We start from the raw sequence: 23,246 nt of genomic DNA, 5'->3' as shown, positions 1-23,246 counted from the left end.
CAGCCCCTGTGCTGCTGCCTGTGATGATTTTAATCTGTGCTGCCTCACGGGTGACAGGCTCTATAAATAGACATTCAGGTACTTGCTGAGACGCATTTTATTAACTGAACTCTTCTATAAATAATGCAAACACTAATTCAGGAAATGAAGGATGTGCTGATCTCGCAGACCCACGGAGCCTGTTCTTCCAGCTACCCAGAGTCACTGCTGAGCAGCTCTGGGTACCACAGGGCTGCTCAGTGCTCTGCAGAGCACACACCAAAACTGTGAGAAAAACCAGCCTGCCCCAAGGCCACAACACACCACCACACTTTTTGGGGGTACCCTGCAGATTGCACAGTCCTGGAACACGGAACCGTTGGGAAACGAGTCTAAAATCCCTATTATTAAAAATGATTTCTCCAGCTTTTTCAAGCCAACCGGTAATAAAAAGTTATAGTCCTCCCTTGAACTCTAAAGGTCAGCTTAAAAATGATTCTGAAGGGAAGCTATCCTATTCCAAAGGATATTTACTCTTACAGGAAGAAGCAATTATAGATCTTTTGGGCTCCTTTCACTCGGGCTCTCAAAAGGTCTGTGGGACACTGACCATCAATCTCCTTGTTATCCATCAGCACGGAGCTGACACACTGGGCATCCAGAGGAACAACTCTAATAGAGAACTGCTTCATTAAGGGACTTGGAAGTGACGTGGGAAATCTACTGCTCTTTCAAAATTAGCTCTTTTTCAATCCACATGCTTTTAAACATCACTTGAAAACTTCCCTTTGTGTAAATAAATCTCCTGCCAATCTCAAGCCCTGGAAGAGCTGTCATGTTTGCTGACATGCAGAGTTCCAGGGGGAATTAAAAATAACTTAATTGCACCCAACTTGCCCAGAGTCTCTTATTTGCTCACCATTAAGTGCTTCACAAAGGATCAGCACCTCCCGTATAGCTGCCTCTGTTTATTGACACACAGATTAAAGGAAGTAATTTGTCCCAAACCGCTGAGCTGGGTGGTGGCAAAGCCTGTGGGGGACCCAGATCCTCTCAAGTCCACACCTGGGCTCACCTCACAACCCCAAGCTACACCCTCAAATGAAAACTGCTCTGTGTGAGGAGGAGAGGAGCAGAGAGGTGGGGTTTTATCCTAGTTGGCTGTCACACAATTTCCCTCTGCAGCAACCGTGCCAGACACCTCTGGCGAGCTGGCAGAGAGGGGAAGGGGGGCAGGCCCAGCTGCAGGAGAGGCACTCACTGGTTTCTGCTGTCTCGTACTCGCTGTCCCGCAGCAGCTCGAAGATGTCCACCTCCACCTTGGCCTTCCCCGCCCGCTCGGGCGCGCGGTTGATGCGGTTCTTGGCCAGGGTGATGGAGAGCCTCTCCCCTCTGCTGCACTCCATGGGGTCATCCAGGATGGCAGCTGTGGGAGCAAAGGGGTTGGCAGTGGTTAGGCACGGCAGGGACTCTGTGCACGTCCCCATCCCCCTCGTTCCCCGATCCCTTCGGGATCTCCACGCGAGCGCTGATGCTCCTCTCGCCACCACACTCGGAGCATCCTCCTTCCCACACAGCCTCTCCTGCTGTTTCACCCACCTCCCAAGGTTTTGCCAGACAGGTGGGTGGTGAAATCTCTGCAGCAGTGGCTGTGCTACCTGTCGGAATGCCACAGCACAGCCACCCACGCTGTCAGGGTGCTGGTGGCATCCAGCACCCGCTGCCATGCCCAGCACCCACCCCGGGGGCTCTCAGGGAGGCACATCCAGCTGTGCAGCCCTGAGGAACCCAGATCCAGGCTCTGCCTCACATCCCAACAAAGGAGGAACGTCCCCAGATAGCCTTGGATCGTTCCTGTGAAGCGTTGATCCGGTGCTGATAGCTGGAATATTTCAGGAAGCATGTGGGCAGCCGTGGGTGGGGAGGGACAAATATTTTTCAAACAGAAGGCACTTGACTCTTGAACTCAGCTCCTGGGGCTGCCCACTCAAATCTGTGTTAGGCACAGGGGGATGGTGAGGGGTATTATTTTTGTTTTCTTGAGGGAAGGTAAAAAGGAATCAGAGTTGAGCATTTTGTTATGAGCTGGCACAGGGTCTGCACATCCCCCCCGGGTTTGTCCCTGCTAACAGGGGGTCTCCTCCCAGAACACAGCAATTCCACTGGATCTGGGGAAGAGCAGAGCTTTGTTTGTTGTGTGCATTTAAAAAAGCACAAAGGCTTATCTTCCCTTCCTAAAAAATCACTCCAAAGGGAGTGATGCCATCTGGGACTGCTCAGGGGCCGGAGCAGGCAGGTGAGCAGGGCAGGGATTAGTGGGGCTCTGCTGGGCTGTGTGGCAGGGAAATGGGGAACTCAGGGTAGCAGCCCTGGGGAAGCTTTGGAACATGGCATTGGGCTGCAGCACATTTGGCTTGGGGTTTTTTTTAGAAGGAAGATCAGCTGAAACCTGAAATAAAGCCTGAAATAACTGAAAACAGTTCTGAACTGGAGGTATCCTGAGTTCTAAGAGCAAGGGCTGGTAGGACAGCCACTGTTTGAAGACAGAGCTCACTGGGGCACCTGGTAGAGAAGCAGAGATGTTGTGCTAGAGGTGGGACAGAGAACAGCCCTCAGAGGGCTGGTTTGTGGTTGGAAGGTCCTCACTGCTCCCCATCACCCTCCAGTGCCACCAACACTCCTGTCTCAGGTCCAGGCTCCTTTTACTTTGGCCTTCCTGCCCCTGAGACTCACTTTGACCCAACCCCAAAGCTCAAAGCACAGCCCAGTTTCAATGACCAACTCACACCATGCTTCAGGGCTCTTTTTCCAGCCTTGCTTTGCTCATCCCACTGGAATCTTCTGTCTCCTGACAAAACTGCAGAGCATCCCTGTGTCCCAGTCCTGCCCCAGCCTCGGCAGTGGAATCCACTGGTGTAGCAGAGGTGTTCCACACTGTCCTGATTCACTTTATATCCTGAGGATACTCAAGAAATTCCTTCTCTTCCTAGATTTTCCCATTTTTGTGGGAGTTAAATTAAGTAAGCACTGATAAAGAACCCCACAGCAACACTTGTGGTGCCCTATACACAGATGTCTGAGAGAATAATGTGTCCCAACAAGCAGCTAAAACTCCATTTCTTCAGGAAAGAAGCAGCAGAGAAGAAAGTTCTCACAGACAAAACTTTTTCCCTCCAACCCTGCTCCCAGGAAAGGGTAAATCCGTGTGCTGGAATGTGATGAACATCCCAAAAATGCTGCTGGTGTTCAGGTGCTGACACAGCAAAATTAAAGATCAGTGGTGGGGGGGAGTGTGTGTCAGCATTCTGAGATTCATTAAGTTTCTAATTTAAAAGCTTCAAAATCGCTAAATCGGGAAATGTTTTCGAGTATATTCCTAATTGCCAGTTTTCAAACAAAATCCACTTCCACTAATGTGCAGTTAAAGACATTTGAAATATAAAACAGTCGAAACCAAAGCATTTTGAATCATTTCCTCAGGCCACCTAGACAAAAAAAAAGGTTTGTTTTTCTGTGTGTCTATTCAGGATGGGATTTTCCATTCTTATTTTTTGGAAATCTTGAAAAGTTCCCTACAGGTGAGGGGGGGGGAAAGAAAAACCTCAAAAAAAATAACAGCAGTAAACCCTCTTCTTTACTCAGCTCTGATTGAATTGGAACTTTGGGACTTGTGATAGAAAACCAGCAAAATGTGCTCCCTTGCATTTTGGGACACTTTGGTTACTTTTACCACATATTAAACCAGCCCTCAGGACTGAGCAGGTAATGAGGCTGAGCTAATCTTTATTTATTAAAGCTAGAGCATGAAAAAAGGTCATTTAATGTTTAAAAAAAGGTTGGTTTTAAAACTTCATGTCTTGGGACACGGTGCCAAAGCTCATCTCACAGTGGCATCATTAAGTATGAACGGAAATCTTTCTAGAAATTCCCTTTCATCTCCTCCTGTCTATTAAATATGGGAAGATGCATCAAGTAAATCTTTAATCCTGAAGACTTACAGCAAAGTCTTTGAACTTTGTTGCCCTCAAAAATCACTCCTGTCTTCCCAATCATGATAAATGCCTCTGGTCTAGACAACTTCTCTGTGAATTATGAGGAAAACATTCCAGAGGGAGCCAGGAGCACCTGGATCTGTGATGCCCAACTCAGGGCTGCTCAGGATTTCCCAGGGACTGAGAGTCAAACAATCCAAGTGAAGCCACCAAGGACTGGCACAGGCTGAGTTTTCCTCTGGAATAATTGGCTGGAAACATCTTTTCCCACGGGATGTTCCGATCTTGACAGATAAAAATCCTTCAAATAGTAATAATTATCTTTCTAGTCAATATCCCCAGGTTTTCCTTACACTTAACACCAAACCCATAAACCTGAGAGGCACCAAACCAGAAGAGTTTATCCCCCTGCAAATGCAGAGAGAGCAGCTGGGTTGTAGTTCATCAATATTCAAGTGACAAAGTTTAAATTTCTATCAAACCCACATTTCAAATGCAACACTCAAAGTTAATGATTTAACAGCAAGAACCAGGTATTTAACAGCAAGAACCATTATTGATAGGCAAAGAAATGCAAGGGGAGGGGAAAATCAGATTTCAATGACTCTTCTACAGGCAGTCTTCAGCTCAGGGATCTTCCAGCCCTCAGAGGGGGGGATGAGGAGGCAGGAATTGATGCCCTGTGATGAGATGTGTGTGTGAAAGCACTCAGCTTAAGCCCTGCCCTACCAAAACAGAGTGTGAGGGATCCCTGTGAGTGCTTTGTCCAGACAGGAGTTGGACAAGGAGCTTTCCAGAGACGTGTCTTCCTTAAACTCCACCATTCCCAGCCTGGGCAGCAGCATCTGCTGCACATTTTCCCCCCCAGAGCACATCCACGACATTGTGCAGGGCAGATGCTCAAACCCTTCTGCCTCTTCTCCTCATACCCCAGAGAAACTTCTCCAGGAGGAGGCAGGACATTAATTTCTCACCCTGAGCTGCTCAGCTCTGCTCCTTCCTGCCCAAACAGCAGCGGGGGGCACGGGCAGTGCTGCCAGCCAGGGTGCCCTGGGTGCTGGAGGCAGCTGTCCTGCTGGAGCTGGGCTGGCACACAGCAGCCACCCGAGCCCCTGCAGCAGCCAGGCTGCAGGCAGCACTGAAATTCAACCCCTGCCACCCTCAGCTGGCTCTCAAGCAGGGCTAAGAAAGCAGAAAGTCTCCATCCCCCTGTCCCCCCCTGAGCCATGTGGCTCCTCAGAGCCACCAGCCAAGGCTCAACAGATGCACCCTGACAAGCCTCATCCCACTGCAGGTTTTGCTGCAACATCACTCCTTAATTCATGATTCAAGCAGGATCTAATGAAGTAGCATTTTTATAACAATAACAGGGAGCAGATGCTAGCAGGAGATTTAGACACTGCTACAACAAACTGTGCTCAGCTGACCTTTCCCTGTTAACAGTATCATTTTTTATTTACGTTTTTCTCAGATGCTTTTCATACCTTCGAGATGTGAAGTCATGCTCAGAAACACAGTTTCCATCTCAAGGCATCTCTTGAAGATGCAGATTGGGCAAAGCACTGGCTTAGCAAACATATTTCACTGTTTGTAACCTGTCCCTCCAAGTTAAAAAGATATAAAGCTGTCTGCAATATTTCTCAGGTGACAGGTTAAGAGCACATCTACAACCTCTTCTGATTTATCCTGTAAACACACTCACAGAATCATCAAGATTGGAAAAGACCTCCAGGATCAGAGTTCCCACTGGGACCCATCCCCACCTTGTCCCCCAACCCAGAGCACTGAGATCCACATCCAGTCATTCCCTGAACACCTCCAGGGATGGGCACTCCAAACCTCCCTGGGCAGCCCCTCCCAATGCCTGAAAACTCTTCCCATGAGGAAATTCCTCCTGATGTCCACAACCTGACTCCCACATCTCCCCTTCCTCCTTTTCCTCAGCCACCTGCATATCCTGTACCATTGGAGACCCTCCTCACATCATGAACCCCAAACTGCCCCCAAAACCACGAGGCTGCAGGGCCAGGTGATTAAAAAATTGTTGCAAAATTGCCTTATTTTGTCCTTTTCCCCTCTGCTGAATACAGTATCAACCCTTCAGGCTGTCAGTACAGCAGAGGAGAAGGAATTTGCACAGTTCCTCATTACAGGGCTGTCAAGTGGAGCTCCAGTGGAGAAACAGGTGGGGTTGTGTTTCCATTATAACCTCTGAAGTGCTGCTTAAAAATAAAATAAAAGGTCGTCAAGGTGCTATTACTCTGAGAGGGAAGAGGATCTCATCAAGGAAAAGGAAAATCTAAAAACATCAAACCTCCTTCACAAAGAGACCTGATAATGTTTGTGTGATCGGTGCAGCACAGGGCTATTTGTTGCTCTTGGCCAACATGGGAAATCTGCATTTAAATGGAGCTTCCCTCTCATTTCTGTTATCCAGAGAGAGTGAGTTCAGGGGAGAGAGAGAAGGGGAGTTGTGATAAAAACAGCTCAGAGCTTTAGTTTGCACTGCTTGAAACACAATCTCTCTTTTATCTTCTTTATTAACTGCTCTGTGTACATAAAATCAGAATTACATTCTCTGAGACCTGGAGTTTCCAGGAAAAAAATTAAAAAAATAGGGAATGAAGGCAATGGCTTGTCCATCATGCTGGGCCTGTCACAGGGCTGGGATGCAAAGCCTCTGTATCCCAGCACACATCATCCCTCTGGGGCAGGTGAAAGCCCTGCCAGGCTCCTCACCTCACCTGCTTTTCCAAATATAAATCCCACTACGAGGCAGCAGCAAACAAACTTTACATGGAGACAGAAACAAAACAGCCCAAAGGGGTAAGGAAAGGGTCTGGAATGGAAATGCCCCATCCAGAGCAACCTGAAAATATCCTCTTGGACACAAGCAGGGCAGGAAATTGAGGTCTTTTAACAGGGAAACTCCTCTGGATTTCCAAAGCCAGGCTTGAGGTCCTGATCTGTGTATTCAAATAATGTGGTTTTGACCAGGTAAGTCCCACTAAATCCCCTGAAAAGCCTCCCAAGAGACATCCCAACAACGAGGAGAGAAAAGCAGGGACAAGGAGGAATGAGGGATTTAGCCTTCCTGAGGGTGTAAGGTCAGGGAATGTGATTCTGGCTCTGAAAGAAAGCACAGTCTGGAAGGATGGACATAAAACCCTGCCCTGAAATTTGGGCTGGGTTTTGTGGACAGAAGGGGAAGGAGGTGAGAGTGGAATGACAGGAAGGCATGGAGGGAAACCTCTCACTCCAAAACCACAGACACCACCCAGGAATGTTGGTACCATCAGCAGGGAAGAGCCTCCCTGGGCTCTCAGAAACTCTCCAGCAAGAAAACAGGCAATTCCAGGCACCAAGAGCTTGTTTCTGCACGTGGTGGAATGGGATTTATACTTTTTTTTTCCTCCCTTTTTTTTCCTCCCCTTGCTGAAACTTTTCTCCCAGTGAGAGCAATCCATATCAGGGCTCTGTGATACAGATTTCCTGCATCTTTGCAAAGCCCATCTGTCAAACTGGACCCCAGTTTGCCAAAAATTCAAACTAACTGCCTGGACACCCCCATCCCCACGAGGTCAGGCTCAGTGCCTAAATCTTATTTTTTAAGGAAACCAGACTGAAAACACCGAGTGAAGTTGGGAAGATTATTCTGTCTGTCTTTTGTTCCAGTAATGTCAAGTTGAGTTTCAAAAGGAAGTTTTTTTTCTGCCCATTTTCAGAGTCTCAGGTGATTGGCAGCAGCTGTGGTTTTTAGGAAGAGAGCACTGGGAAGCCCTGGTGGGGCCAATAAACTTGGCAAGGCCAAGAAACAGGTAAGAACTTAATTAAGTCAGTGGAGAGTATAAATACAAGAAAAATAACCACACAAACCCCAAGTGCCACTTGCAGGCAAGCAAAAAAGAATGAGGAGGGGAGAAACAATGTGTAAAATTCTAAGCTGAGGAGGGGGGGAAGAAAAAAAAAAGCCAAAAAACAAATGGGGAAGTCCACGAGGATTTATAGTGCTAATCATGGATTTGAGAGATGGCAATTCATAATGCAGCTGTGGGACTCGGTGTGGGAGAGCAGGCAGAGGCACTGATGAGGGAAAGAGCATTCCATGGGATGGGGAAGCAGGAAAAGAAGCTGCTGCAGAGCCCCAGATGCCAGAGGATACCCACAAAAAGCACATTCTGCACCTACAGCACCAGAAAAACGACACCATCTGCAGAGGGGGCTGTGTTTCAGTGGCAGCCAAGGCTGTTCCAGCACACACACAACACTTTGGGGTTTACTGACTGACAGGGATTTAACCAGAGGAGCATTCCCAGGCCTGGCACTTTGCCTCCTGCAGAGGGAACCAGTTCTTGAACCTCCTTCTGATCACAGAATTGTTAAGGTTGGAAAAGACCTCCAACCATCACTCAGCATCACACCCTGCTCACCACTAAACCACGTCCTCAAGTGCCACAGCCACGGGTTTTTGGAACACTTCCAGGGATGGTGACTCCTCCACTGCCCTGGGCAGCCCGTTCCAACTCCTGACAACCCTTTCCAGGACGAAATTTTTCTAATCTAGACCTCCCCTGGCTCAACCTGAGGCTGTTTCTTCTCGCCCTGCTGAGGATCAGACAGCATGTTACAGGATCAAAGGAATTCAGGGTCTCCCTAAAGTCACTGAATTCCCATTTATGTAAGTGGGGCTTTAGTGACAATTTCCCTCTTAACCCTTTCCTGGTCTCTAAGCACTTACAGTGCATTTGCTCTTCTTTCAGCATCTCCCTATTTCAAGGATGTCACAGCTCTGGCACCACCTCCTGATCCTTCCCAGGCTGGCAAACCCCAGGGATGCACAGCTTAGCCCAAATTCCAGAGGAGGGAATTGCCAGGCTCCATGTCCAGGCTTTCCCCAGCCAGCTGATTAATTCCTGCACAGGCAGCAAACAGCCTTGGACACATCCCCAGTGCCAGGGTGAGAAGGGGGGAAAAGCTGCTGTGCTGCTGAGGGATTTAGGGCTTTGCTTTCATTAATATGGAGAGCTCAGAGACATTTTGCCCTGGTTCTAATGGTGTCACAAATCAGTGGCCACTGCTGCTGTCACAAAGCTCTGGAAGATGGATCCAAGGACAAGGACCGACCATGCTGGATGTAGATAGCAGATATGACAATTCCTTTGAAGAGATGAGATTGAAAAATCATTTCACCTCTCATTTGTCTTTCTCCTGTGATGAATGAAGAACGGAGGCATGAAGAGATAAAGCAGCTCCTCAAGGCTTTCCAGGACCACGTGGCAAATAAACAGATTTAATATGCCAAGAGACTCCAGAAACCCTTGCAGGACCTCAGTATTTCTACTCACTGCCAACAAAACCTGACACTTGTGCTTCAATCTCCAGGCATTCAAGTGCATCATGAAGACAAAGTGAGCACTGTTTACGGATCTTTTGGGAGATGGGAACCCCCAGAAGCAGCAGCAGCACGTTAAAAGAAACAAGGATGAAGATAAATGGGTCAATGCTGCAAGGATGGGCACAGTGGGGGTGGAAGAGTCAAACTATGTTTGGAACCTTTGGGTGGGAAGGGATCTTAAAGCTCATCTCATTACAATACCTGCCACTCAGGGACACCTTCCACTAGCCCAGGTTGCTCCAACCTGGCCTTGGACACTTCCAGGGATGGGGCAGCCACAGCTTCTCTGGGCAACCTGTGCCAGGGCCTCCCCACCCTCACAGCAGAGAGGGTCAGGACCTTCTGAGGGCAATTCAGAGCACCTAAATCAGGGAATCATTTGTCCCTATCAAGCTGCCTTTTAGAGCCTCTGCTCCCTGTGCTCCATAGGAAACCTCACTGCCAACATCTCCCACCTCCCTACCCCCACACTGCCCAGGTGTTGGTGCACAGATGTGCAAGGGAAGGTAACACAGCCCAAGAGCAGGAGGTGATCACAGCAAAGCTGAGTAGAAGATGAACAAGGGTGGGAAAAGGTGACATTGGAAGCCCCACCCCTGTAGCAGAGGATCCAGATGTATTAAAGCACATGAGAGAGTTTGATCCGATTATAAAAGACACTCGAGCCCTTGGCTGATGTGCCTCAGGACTGTTTTCATCTCTCTTTTACTGGTAGAACAAACAACTTTTCCTGCTGAGTCACACTGAAATGAGATGCTAAAGAGCTGCCACACCAGATGTGGAAGCCCTTCAGATCCAATATCGATCAATCTACACAGCCTGTATTTATTTATTTTTTGCCTCTCAGCCTTCAGCAATTTAATAGGTTACTTTAATGTCTTCCTGCCTTCCCTCTTTAGTATGCTCTGCCCACTGCAATTCTTCTCCCCTGATGACTTCTTCCCTGACTTCTGGATGGGAAAGCAAAACAGCAATTTTCTTTTCCCTGGGCTCTGACATGGTTTTCCCTCCCTTTCTCTCCATCTTAGCAGCACAGAGCTAATTCATCTAATCCCAGTATACTTTTTATACTTGTTCAGAAAGAAAAGCAGCCCCACTTTGTTCTTAGATGACTTTTTGAGAGAAAGGATCTACAGAGACCTAAAGTGACTGAAGTGATGCACAGAAACATCCTCGCTTGAAGCAATTTGTCTCAGCACCCTCTGGAGACCGTCCCTAAGTGGGGTGTCAAACATTGCCTGGAGAGTCCTTGGCACAGCAGAAAACAACCACAAAACCCTTAAAAGTTTTCCCAAGGAATCTAGCACAAGGTTTCTAGCACAAGGCTCTTCTTCTGTGCAGGTAAAGAACAAACTTTTAGGCAAATGGCTTTTGCTTTCAGCTTTGGGAGCTCATTACGGATTCTCCTGCATCTGGAGAAGTTTTAAACACGCCACACGGAGACAGAAAAGGGCAAGTGAAGAGCAAGAAAGGAAAGGGGAAGGCGAGGAAAAAGAAAAAGCTCGGCTGCAGAGAGTGAATTAAATCAGACACAAAAAACTCTCAGTGAACAAGGGTGAAGAAACCCAAAGGAAAAGCTATTCCAAACTCCTGGGATGTTAAGAGTGATGGAAGAGTTGGTGGGATCAGGGCTGGGGAGGAATCAGTCCCAACACTGGGTGAGGAATGAGACACAGCAGAGCCAGCCAGGCTGAGTGCAGGGAATGACATCCCCTGCAGTCTGTGAGGAAGCTTCTTAGAGGGGACACTGAATTAGTGACATTAATGCAGCACAAAACTGGATCAGGCTCCCAGTGATAAGCTTAATTAAACAACAGAGCTGTCCATAGGCTCTGGTTTATGTTATAAATAAGCAACGTTTACACTGATTAACTGAAGTCATGGTTCACATCATTAAATCCTACTTTAACCACCTAAAAAAGAGGATACCTGCAGGAGCTGAATGCAGCCACAGGTGCTCTGACACTTGCAAGCCTAAGCACAGCCCAGGGAAGGGGACAGGGGGTCTTTCCAAGGCTCTTTCCCTCTGTGAGGAGGCTGGAAGCAGCTTGTATTCCAGTGGGTGGTCCAGGGGCTGCTGCCTCATGAAGAGCCAGGGTTGGCAGCCCCAGGCAGCACCACGTTCCCACTAGTTCTCCAAGTCTATAAAAGATGTCTTAACACAGCACTGAGAACATCTTGGAGGCAGCAAGCTGTGTCAGCTGCCCTCAAGGATCCAATCCTTTTTCATTATCCCAGCCAGAAGAACTTGCCTGGAGAAACGGGGCTGCTTTATCATCCTCCCCAGCCTCTTCCAGGGCCACCTCTGGGACAGCAAACCAAGCCCCAAACCTCCCCAGCCTTGGCCACCCCTCTCTGTTCACTTTAAATCTCCATCCTCAAGAGCTAAAGCGGAAAAAACCCCTGGCCTGTATGAAAAGCTTCACCCCATGAAACTTGAGGTTTAAAGATAAAATTCCCACTCAGGCCCTGCTCTGAACCAGGATGAATTGAGGCTCATGTCTACCACTTATTCTAATTGGAATTATGAAAACGGGACAGACCCTTTCTCCCCTCTTTTTCTGCTTTCTGCTCCTTCCTCCCACAGCCCCTCCAGAGGTTTTTCCACAGCTCTAATATTTCAGAGAATGGCCTCGTTGCTCTGAAGTGAAAAGCCAGCTTGGGAGACCCTGGTCTGCTCCAGCTCATCCATCACATCTGCTCCCAAACCCCGTGGTTATTAAAAATTAGAGCCGGTCAAATTATTGTTATATTTTGACACATGGAGAATATTATTATCATCCTTTCCCTGGCTGCCCCCAACCCCTCCTCATGAATCATTCATGAATCTTTCCTGATTCCTGCAAAAGAGCTTTGTGCAAGGCAGATTTCCTGCCCGTGGAGCAGAGCCACAGTGGAGGGAGACTCTGGAGATAAGGCTCCAAGTCTCTGATGAGCCCATCAAATGGCCCCAGAAAATTCTGCAAGGATGATTTACCAGCTCCTTCATCTCCTCCAGTCTTCTCCCTTTTTCCTAACACAATCTTATCAGATTGGGAACAGACTAATAACAACAGGAATAAAATAAATTTCATTTAGGGTCAGTCACAGGACTGGGGCTATTTCCTCCATCTCTTCCCCATCACAGAATTGTCTCTCAAATGGATAACAATGATTGTGAGGGTCCAGTTATTACCTTGAAACCTCACATTTTGATACATCCAATGCTGTTCTCTTATATAAATAACAGTTATTATTGTAAAGTGATCTTCTCCCTCCTGTACTTCCAAAGAGTTCCTGCAGGAGATGACAATGAAAATGGGTTCCATTAATACCACACTTAGGCCCTGCTGTTTTCGTGCTTTAACTTCCAGCATTAATCTTTTAATGTGTCTTTAAACAAATATCATTCATCCCACAACTCTCTGGCAGCTATTCTTCCCCTTCCTTTCCCCCAATATCCTTTCCAGTTAAACAGGAACTCTTCCTCCCCCGACTCATCAGTGGGTGTTGTGCTCCTGCCAGTGAGAGAAAAGCATTTTTTTCAGGCAGTTTCCTGGTAATTACAAGAAAAAAAATACACAGGAAAAAAAACCAAAACACACACACACCCCAAAAAAATTGTGTCTCCCACAATCAGGAGACACACATCAGAAGGGGCTGTGATGGGAGGATTTCTGCCTTCCCTGAAGCCTTGCAGTGAGGATCACAGGGTGACTCTGCTGAAGGGGGATTCTGAACTCATCCTGAGGTGACAGAGCCGGGTGCCCGGGAAGGTTGTGAGCACAGGGAAAACGTTGCCTCTGGCACACAGCATCCTCCTTTGAGCCAATGCAACTGCCAGGCACCACTTCTGTGTGATCTGAGGAGGAGAAACAAGGCTCTTCTTCTCCTTCCACAGTCACAGGGCAGCTGAGACTGCAGCTCTCAACTGTCTGCACAGGACTCTATGAAACTCTGCCACCGTCTCCCAGCAGTGAGAGAAGTGCTGTCACCTGCATTTCACAGGGAGCTGAGGCAGAAAATGGACACAGCCCAACTCTGCAGTGGCATTCAGACACCAATCCTGCCCCTGAGGGGGGAAAATCCATGGATTTCACCTGTTCCAAGGAGCTAATCTCTCCCCTCCAGTGGTGCAGTGCCAGCATCGCTGGGGTCCTGCCCACTCTGCCAAGGCCACCACGTCCATCCAGCAAGGGGAGGACACTCTGACCTTCCAGCAAAGGCAAAAAAGAATGTTTTCCAGACTAATTAAGGCTAATTATGCATTAGGCATGAGGCACACGGGCACGGGACCACAGTTCCAGGAAATGGTGCTGCATTCTGCTTAAAAGGTCTCATCATCATCATCAAGACTCATCATCTACACCCACCTTTGCTCAGGGGAGCTCTCTCCCCCTTAACACTGTCCAAAGAGGAGGATCCCCCAACCAAAAAAAAAAACTCATTTTCACAAATAGTTTAACAGCAAGACCAAGCCATGAGTGAGAACTGAAATTAAAAAACAGGCTGCCCACCTCGGGGTTACTGATCTTCCCCTGCACTTCCCACCTCTGGTGGAAATGGCAAAGATTAATCCCCCTGAGTTACCTCATGGAACTCCTGGACATCTTGGACAATTGTGCTCTCTCCCTCCCCCCCTCCCTGGAGTGATGACATTCCCTCTACCCTCGCTCAGTTCCAGCCTCTCCCTCATTATCATCTGTCAAGTCTAATTAACAAGGCACTGACATCAGGGAAGAGGATTCCTGCAGTCTCCTGTGGGAGCCAGAGGAGAGGAGCCTCCACCCTTTGGAAAAATGGAATAAACTCCCCAGCTGATTGTTGTTGCTGTCCCCATGATCCCCCCCAGGAGCCCAGTCCAAGCCACACACTTAAACTCTCCCATCTTTTGGAATTCCCATCCCTGCTCCCATAACCATCATCATTTCCCTTCCCCAATCAGCTGCCTACTGGTGGTTTCCAGGTGCCTCCTCTGAGCTGTTCTATTTTACTCACTCCAAATCCAACATGCCTTTCACAAAAAAAAACAAAAAAACCAAAACACTTGGCTGTGTTTCCCATGTTCCTGATTAACCAGCTAATGAGGAATCTGGATGGAGCAGAATCAACAGGAAATTAAGGCAACAAAATCCACTCCATCCCTCCTATTTTATACAAGAGAAAGCACAGGGAAAAAAAAAATCCAAAATATTTCCCTGAAGAATGGCAAAAGCTCCAGTGGAAGAGGTAAAATGCTTTTCCTAGGAAACACCACTACATATCCTTAACATAATGAAGCACATTAATAATCAGGAATATTACCCAGCACTAAGTAATAGCCTGAGGTTATCTGGGAATAATTTCTGATACAACTGGCTCTGATTATGTCACTGCTACAAGAGGTCACTTTTTGCCACTTCTTCAGGGGGATAACTTTGCTGCAAGGTTGTGGGTTTGCTTTTTCGTTGTTTTTGTTTGTTTACTAGAAAAAGGTCATAGAAGGGGGGAGGGAAAGAGATAACTGGGATAATTTTTGGGCACAAAACCCCCTCGCAACATCTTCTAGGCCAAAACTGGTGTCTTTCAAAAAAATTAAGACTTCTCAAGCCCAGCAAAGAGGTTTTTTAAGGTGCAGAGAGGGTTCTCAGTACATTGGAAGTCTCTCAGTGCAGGTTTTCTTCAGTGTTTGTGAACCTGTGCAGGACCACGGCTCAGGATCAAAACTGCAAAATGCTACTCGCAAAATAAAGGATATTAATCACTTGGGCATGAGCTTATTTTTAATCTAACCAAAATCTAATATGTGTTTGTGTGCGTACATGTATAAATAAAACCCGAAAAGACAAGTTTTGTTTAAAATCAACTGATAACGAGACTCCAGCCCTACCAAGAGCAGCAAGGTTCTGTCCTGTTGCTTAGGGGAGCTTTGCAGCTGCCCCATCCAGACTCCAGAACCTCCCAGAGCCCTCCCTTTCCCAAATCTCCAAAGCAGAGCACGCACACCCCGATTTCCTCCCCTCCAACAGGCGTTAAAAACCCACCACGTACCTACACACTGCTGAGCTTGGCAGTGCCCACAGCCCAGCACTGAGAGCCTCAATTAAATCAATTAGCATCCCCATACATGGCTAATATTGGAGACGTAGGAGAGGCTTTATTATCCAAATAGGAAATCAGTTTGTGTGTCCAGATGGTCACTGGAGGCGCTGGAATCACCACACTAGCACTGTTACTCGCCGTGTTTGGGCCCGTTTCAATGGCACCAGCCCCTGTTTATCAGCTTGGAGGAGAGCCTGTGCCATCTGGGCAGGATGAGGTTCATTGTCTGCCTGGCATGCACGGGATAAACACAGCTCCCACTCCCACCCCACTGCTGGTTATTAATATTGACTGGGAGAAGGGGGGAGAGGGATGGGAACGGGATGAACAGCGCTGTGAGAAAGCTCTTGGGGCAGAAGGGTCTCTGAGCATGGACTGGGCTGGGCTGTGGGGGCCACATCCCCTCCTGGCTGCTGGAATACTCAGGGAAAACATGGAGGGAACCCCCAACCAAAACCATCACCCCAAACCCTCCCGTTTTCTGCTCCTCACCGGGACTGAGCTGCCAGAAGAGTTTCATCTGCACCCCAGCACCACCTGTGACCCGTTCTGCAGGCAAGTTATCCAAAGTTATCCATTTTAAAACACTTTAATCCACCTAAAGGCAGGAGCTGGGCTCCCTGGGCCAGATCCTCTCCTGGCTGCACGGGATTCCCTGGAATACTCCAGGAAAAGCACAGAGGGAACCCCCAACCAAAACTGTCACCCCAAACCCTTCCATTTTCTGCTCCTCGCCAGGACTGAGCTGCCAGGAGAGTTTCATCTGCACCCCAGCACCACCTGTGACCCATTCTGCAGGCAAGTTCTCTACTTCTAAACCACCAGTTATCCATTTTAAAACACTTTAATCCATTTAAAAGCCTGTCTGTGCCTCCAAAGGGAGCGAGCGAACCGAGGCAGCCGAATTAACCAGCGACGCTTCCTGTGCTACAAAGGTGCTTCAAACCCACAGAGGTTCAGCCCCAGCCATCAAGAGAGCAGAACACGCTCAGGACAGGCTCAGGAACAACTTTTGAACACACACCAGCTCCCTACCTGGCGCTATAATGACAGGAAGGGAACGCTCACAGCCCGTTAAGTCTCTAACTGCTGTTAAAACCCTCCCATTAGTCTCCTCGTGTCATCTCCCTGCAAGGGGATAATCCTTCTGTTCTCACACACACTTCATCTGCTCCAACAGCAGAGATTCTCCCTCATTATGCACCAGCACACGTGGCCACGCAGAGGACAGTCACTTTGGGTTGTGTGGCAGTGACAACACAGAAGTGTTTGCCTGTGTGTGAATGAAAAATACTATGAAAGGAGATTATTATTGGAAAGATGACAGGGGGAAAAAAAAAAAAAAAAACAAACCAAAACCTTGCAAGACACGAAGCCCAGCGTAGTTCTGCTAAAAAGTGAAACAGGTTACAAAAGTGATTGTGTGAGAATGGATGTATCATTCTCTCCTGACATGACATTGCCTCAATTAGGTTCTCTTGCTGAGGTAACCTGGAGGCAGCCCAGCGAGGTAACAGATGGGAAAGGCTCTCTGTGAGGGTAAGTGCAGGGTTTGCCTGTCTGGAGGTACATAAAGCAATTTATTGTTCTTTTTTTTTTTTTTCCTCTTGCATTCAGCGTTTCTGACGAGGTCAACAGGGAGGGAGCAGAGAAAGCCTGGATTCAGATTCAGATTTCACACATCAGAGGGGAAAACACTCAACTTGAAAAAAGCTTTGGGAGCAGTAACTGAGAAATTATATATGTGCTTTTTCTCACCTCCAGCCCCGTTCCTTTATTTTATTTAAAACTGTCACGTTAACGTGGTTTTCAAGAGAACACATAAAGCTCTCTTGCATTTTCCCAGCGCTGTGCTCTGATGGTTTGCACTGATAAAATCACCTTCCCAGCCACTGGATCAGGAGGAGAGCAGGAGGTTTGGGGGCACATCCAGCTCTCCCTTCAGAGCAGGGCTGGGTGATGAGCCCAGGGGTGAGAGTTTTCAGAAGATGAGCAAAAGAAGGGTCTGAAGCATCAACTCAACTACCCCAAGACAGCCAAAGAGGGACAGGACAAGAGGACAGGGCTTCAAAGTGCACCAGGGGAGGGTCAGGTTGGACATCAGGAAGAATTTCTTCATGGAAAGGGTTGCTAAGCATTGGAAGGGGCTGCCCAGGGAGGCAGTGGAGTCACCAGCCCTGGAGGTATTAAGGAAACAACTGGACATGGCACTTGTGACAAGGTGGTGACCATTCAAGAGTCAGACTTGATCATTTTGGGGATCTTTCCCAATCTAAACGATCCTGGGATTCCCTGATTCAGCCAGCAGGTATTCTGAGGTCATTCCTGGCTTTTCTTTTCCAGTGTAGCATCCAGCTGCCTGAGGTGCTTTTTCAGGAGCTGGCCAGAAAGCTGCCAGCCTTCCACTCTCACCCAGCCCTCACAGAGCTCATCTCCGTGTCGCCTGCAGGCTACTGCAGTGCCCTTCCTTCAGAGACACTCCTGAAACCACTCCAGGACTCCCCTCCCGTCCCCCCGCTTTGTATTTCACGTTAAATTAATCAACAGCAATAGAAACTTCAATCCCTGCCTTTAAAGTTTCTGAGCTCATTCGCTCTCAGGATTTTCCCTTTCCAAAAAGAGCTTATTTAACCTGACGGTTCCTAATTCCTCCCGTCCCCAGAGAGACACAGGCAGAGATTTGCACGGCTCTGGCATGGATCTGCCAGGGCCCCAGAGCTCTGTCTGCAGGGGAAGCCAGAAAAACCCTCTGCTTTCCCACGGAGAGGATGAAGGACTTGCAGCCTGTGTGGGATTTCACCTCTTCCCTTGTGCCCTGACCCTTCTCTGGCAGCCAAAGCACATCAGCTCCATATCATGGGAAAGGCAGGGATATCCCTCTATTAAGAGCCTGTCAGCTTACACCGGGCCACAGAAGCCTCTGGAAGGCTTTGGAGGAGGCTTATCCCTTGCTGCAGTTAATCCACTGGCCACACACAGCCTGGGCTGGGGTTGGGGGGGATTCCTCAGCAGTTTTCCTGCTCACAATCCTACATCCAGGGCTGGGCGTGTGCCCAGCTGCTCCAGGTGTTTGGATGGGGAAAAACCTGAACACACCCAACATGCAAACACCTTCAGAGGCTTTCCCTGTTTAGTTTTCCTTTCTTCTCCCTTGTTTTCATGCTGTTTCTGTGACCCCACCTCAGACACCCCAGAGCTGAGAGCAGGACCCCTCTCTTCCATTAGCAGGGACAGAAACAGTTTCCCCACCAAGCAGCAGCACTGCCAGCAATTTCATTTCCTGAGTGTCTTTTAGTCTTGAATATATATTGCTTGCTTAAAGAACTAAAAAAAAGAGAAATAATAATAATCACATGCCCTCCAGAGCTTCAGCTTCAACTCTCCATCAGAGACAGGTGAAAGGAGGTGAGAGACAGAGCTGGTGACAGAAATGGGAGAAAGTGCTGGGGTTTGATGATAAAAAGGGGGAAATCTTCATGATACTGGTGAACACTTTATCCCCACGTATGGAAGTGCACCAAGCTGACTGTTCTGCTGCAAGGTTTCCCTGCCGGTGGTAGGAGGTGGAACAAGGTGAGCTTTAAGGTCCCTTCCAACCCAAACCAGTCTGGGATTCTGTGATTCTAATCTGGTGGTTTTAGGAGCAAAAACCCATCGCAGAAGAGGCAGCAGGCACAGCAGAGCACTACCAGCCACTTCTCAGGCAGCCAGGAGCCAGCAGAGCCAAGCTTGCAATACATGGGTCGATAAGGTTAATTTAAAAATATGAAAACACATGGACAGAAGGAAAAAAAGAGAGAACACCACTTTTGTTGCTCCCTGTGTTATCTTGCTAAAGAGATCCAGATAACAGGGAACACGAAAAGCAGAAATATAGATTTGTTATTACTATTATTTGCTGCAGGGCCAAGGGAAGACTGTAGAAATGCACCTTCTCTCGAAGCAAAGCTTCGTTCTTTATTGATTTCTGGAGCAGGACTACCAGTGACAAAGGTAATTAGCCCAACAGTGATGAAAGGAAAATACTTTTCCTTGTAGGTGTAATTACAGACACTCCTCTACACTTGACCTGGGCCAGATCTCCAGCTCTGAATCACAACCAGCTGAGGCTTCTGAATTCCACTGTCACCAAGAATGCTCCAAACAAGGAAATTATTTCCCATTTAATATAACTCCATTGCAATGGAACTACCTTAAAGCGTGGGAGTTCAACCTTGCACCTCAGAGCTGGGTTAAAACTAGACAATATTAATTAAAAAAAAAAAAAAAAAGATGCTGGGGAAATGCAATCCCTCAGAGGTGCTGGGGAAATGCAGACCCTCAGAGGTGCTGTGGAAATGCAGACCCTCAGAGGTGCTGGGGGAATGCAGACCCTCAGAGGTTCTGAGGAAATGCAGACCCTCAGAGGTGCTGGGAAAATGCAGACCCTCAGAGGTTCTGGGGGAATGCAGACCCTCAGAGGTTCTGGGGAAATGCAGTCCCCCTGAGGTGCTGTGGAAATGCAGACCCTCAGAGGTGCTGCAAGAGCCCGGCACCACACAGCTCAGGAAGATGAGGCTGCCTGTCTTCCTGCCTGACAGGAGTTCTGGGCAGCTCACCAGCGACTAGGGAAGGAGTAGCAGGAGGCTGGATGTTCCCATGGCTCCATGTGCCAGCTTGTCTTACCCTCAGACAGGGCAAACCCCCCTGGGTGACCCCAGAGTGCTGCCAGCCCAGCGTGATGCTCGGCCAGGGTGTCAGCGCTGTGTCACCTCCCTGTGCCCTGCACAGAAGCACTGCCAGGGCACAGCCCTGGCACAGGAGATGGTACAGCCTGGCTGTTCCCCATGCCAGAGCTGTTGCTCCCTGAGTACATGCCATGCTTTTAATTTCCTCAGCTGCTGGACAGCGCCCGGCTGCTCCTCCGTATGCTCTGGAGCTGGGATGGGAACACCCCGTTTGCCAGCAGCTTTCTGGGGGCCCTACTGCTCCCTGCCCCTCTGAGGAGCACCTGGGGAGGGTGGAGGGGGCTCCCAGCTCTCCATCTCGCTGGTGCCCTCCTGGAAATCACCTCACCCAGAGTCACAATCAGCCCAGTGAGCACCAGGGTGAGGGATGCTCCACAGCACTGACCCTGCTGCCTCCTGGCATCGCCCAGGGATGAAGCCACATTGCAGATGCCACCACTTATCCCTCCCTCTTGGTCCCCTCCTCCTCCCCTGCTGCCCTTGGGAATGCCTCCAAGGGGCTGCCTGAAGCCCCCCAGATGCTGAGAGGAGGAGGGTGAGAAAGGAAGGTTGGCAAGGGGGATGCTCACAGGATCCCGTGGAAAACATGGATTAAGCCCATCAGCCAGGACTAAAGACAGGGCACAAAAACTCATGGGATCCCACGGAAAACATAAGCACAAGAGCTCACATGATCCCAGGGAATACATGGATTAACCCCACCAGTCAGCACTAAACACAGGGCACAAGAACTCACAGCAGCCCAAGGAAAACATGGATTAAGCCCATCAGTTGGCATTAAAGACAGGGCACAAGAACTCACAGGAGCCCATGGAACACGTGGATTAACCCCATCAGTCAGGACTAAAGACAGAGCACAAAACCTCAGAGGATCCTGTGGAACACATGGATTAAGTCCATCAACTTGCCACTAAACACATCTGTCTCAAACACATCTGGTTTCCTCCCCAGCCCAGGTGTCCTGTGCACCCTGCAGGAACTAGACAGTGCTCCAAGGCTCTGAGGGATGGCACCTTCATTTGGGCACACACCTGTGGGGCCCATGAACACCAGGAGGCAGGTTATTCCAGCAGCATGGAAAAGGAGCAGTGGGAGAAGCAAAAATATCAGCATTGCTACTGATCCAACAGCCACATCCCTCCTTCGTGCCCCACTTCTCAGCCAGAGCCTATTTAATTACTTTTTTTTTTTCTGTAAACCCCTTTTCTGTTTGGTTTCCAGCTCTTTTCACACAAACTTTATGATCCCTTCAGCAAAGCTCTGCACCAGGTTATGTTTTGCAATAACCAAGACAAATGGCATTACAATAACTCAGGCTGCAGGCATGGCTATTGTTAATGCTCTTGTTTTTACTGGAAGTGTGCAACATGCTCACAATGGATTTTAAAAAGCCAGTTCTGTCAGCTGGTGGAGCCTTCCTGGCTTTGATCATTTCCAGAGATGACTGGGCAGCCTGTTCCAGTGCTTGACAACCCTTTATCTGTGAGGAAACTTTTCCTAATATCTAATTTGACGGGGGGGGGGGGGGGGGGGGTATCAATAGCTGAGCTCCAAATAGGAAAGTTTGGGGAGATCAAGCTCCTATGAAGGTAAACTAAAGCACAAATCCCTTTATCCAGCTAACACTGAGCACACAGAGAGGTGACACCAGAGCTCTCGAGGGAGCCTGGAAATGTCACTGGCTCTGGGGGCAGAGGGTTCTGGTGCCACAGTGCCAACAAACAGCAGGAATCTGCCAACAGGTCCCACCCAGGGGGGAATGGATTGATAAAAACCCGCTGTTAACCCGGCACAACATCTGTTGTCTACGTGGCATCTTGGCTGAAAGACACTTCCAAGAGATTCACAGCCCTCTCCCCCCGACTCCATGCTGCTGAACTGGCATCAGGGTGTTCACAATAGCCCCATCCATCTCCCAGCCACGCCACCCAAAGCCATCCTGGCAGGAATTATGGCAGCCAGTCTTGGTGCATTGAAAGCAAGCATTAGCCAAACACTTGGCTCCATAATTTTCCTCCCCTTTTAAGCTGTCTCATTCAAGAAAAAGACACTGAGCTTTATACCGTGCAGGAGGAGGTGGTTGTGTGTCTCTCTGGGGTGGAGGCACATGTTCTGCACAGGTAGATGTTTCTACCAACACTGCAGAGCCCAAGGAAAAAAAAAAGGAGTCAGAGATTCACCTGCAGCCCGTTGCACTTTTCATTTCCCCACCACCACCCAGGACACCCTTCAGCATTTCCTCAAGAAACTGCTGCAGCAATCTCAATTACCTTTAAGGTCCTGCTGCCATAAATCATGCTAAGACAAACTATATTCCTGTGCTCTAAGCAGGAGAGATGACAGGGGCCTTGTACAATAGCCAGTTACCACTGAGGAGTGAATTAAGAACATAAATATAAGTGATGAGGGCCATTTCCTAAGTATGCCATCCAATCCTGTAAAACACTTGTCTGTCTTCATCAGGGGGAAATTGGAGCTCCATGAGCTACAAAGAGTGTGCAGGGAAATGGGCAGGAAGCTGCCAGGGGCCAGGAACAAAGGACAGGACTGTGTGTGTATAAGGACTAATTAGATCTTCAACCAAAAAAACCCCATATCTTCTCTTCACCATCTGTTAATGCTTGAAAAGATCTGAGCAAATAATACCACCTCAACATTTGCAGCCTGGCCATGCTAAAATCCAGTGATTAAACTATGTTTGTCCCAGTGGCATTAAGAAAAGAAACTTAATATAATTCTCTTACAATGAGAGCAAATTTTGAAATAAAGATTTATTTGCCTGATTTTTTTTTCCTAATATTAAACCTTTACATTCCCAGTCCGATTTTCCTGGCTGCTGCATACATTATTAAGAGGGGATTTAAAACCCCCGTGGTCAGCCTTTGGATGGCAGAGCAGTGCTCATTTTATTGCTCTTTTCCCTCTGCAGCCATTGGTTGGGGTTTGTTTTCTTTTACATTAATTATTCTGATTTTCCATTGCTCTGTGTGCCAACAGCTGGGCAGCTCCACAGTTCTGCTCCACTGGAGTTTCCCAAGTCACCTCTGAGATGATCATTGCCCAAGTGGGTTTGTACAAGTGGCTTTTCATCGT

General features: G+C 48.3%; 1 protein-coding gene across 1 annotated transcript in view; it reads right to left on the bottom strand.

Moving 5' to 3' along the window:
* The window catches only part of GRIK4 (glutamate ionotropic receptor kainate type subunit 4), a 182,094-nt gene that overhangs the window by 71,501 nt on the left and 87,347 nt on the right, over window positions 1-23,246 (bottom strand). Inside the window, 1 exon segment of the mRNA XM_027655665.1 lies at window positions 1,241-1,405. Coding sequence (XP_027511466.1) covers window positions 1,241-1,405 — 165 coding nt within the window.

This window comes from Corapipo altera, unplaced genomic scaffold (genome assembly GCF_003945725.1).
Source record: "Corapipo altera isolate COAL_440 unplaced genomic scaffold, ASM394572v1 71, whole genome shotgun sequence".
Lineage (NCBI taxonomy): Eukaryota > Metazoa > Chordata > Aves > Passeriformes > Pipridae > Corapipo > Corapipo altera.
This window is presented reverse-complemented; position numbering and strand designations above follow the sequence as displayed.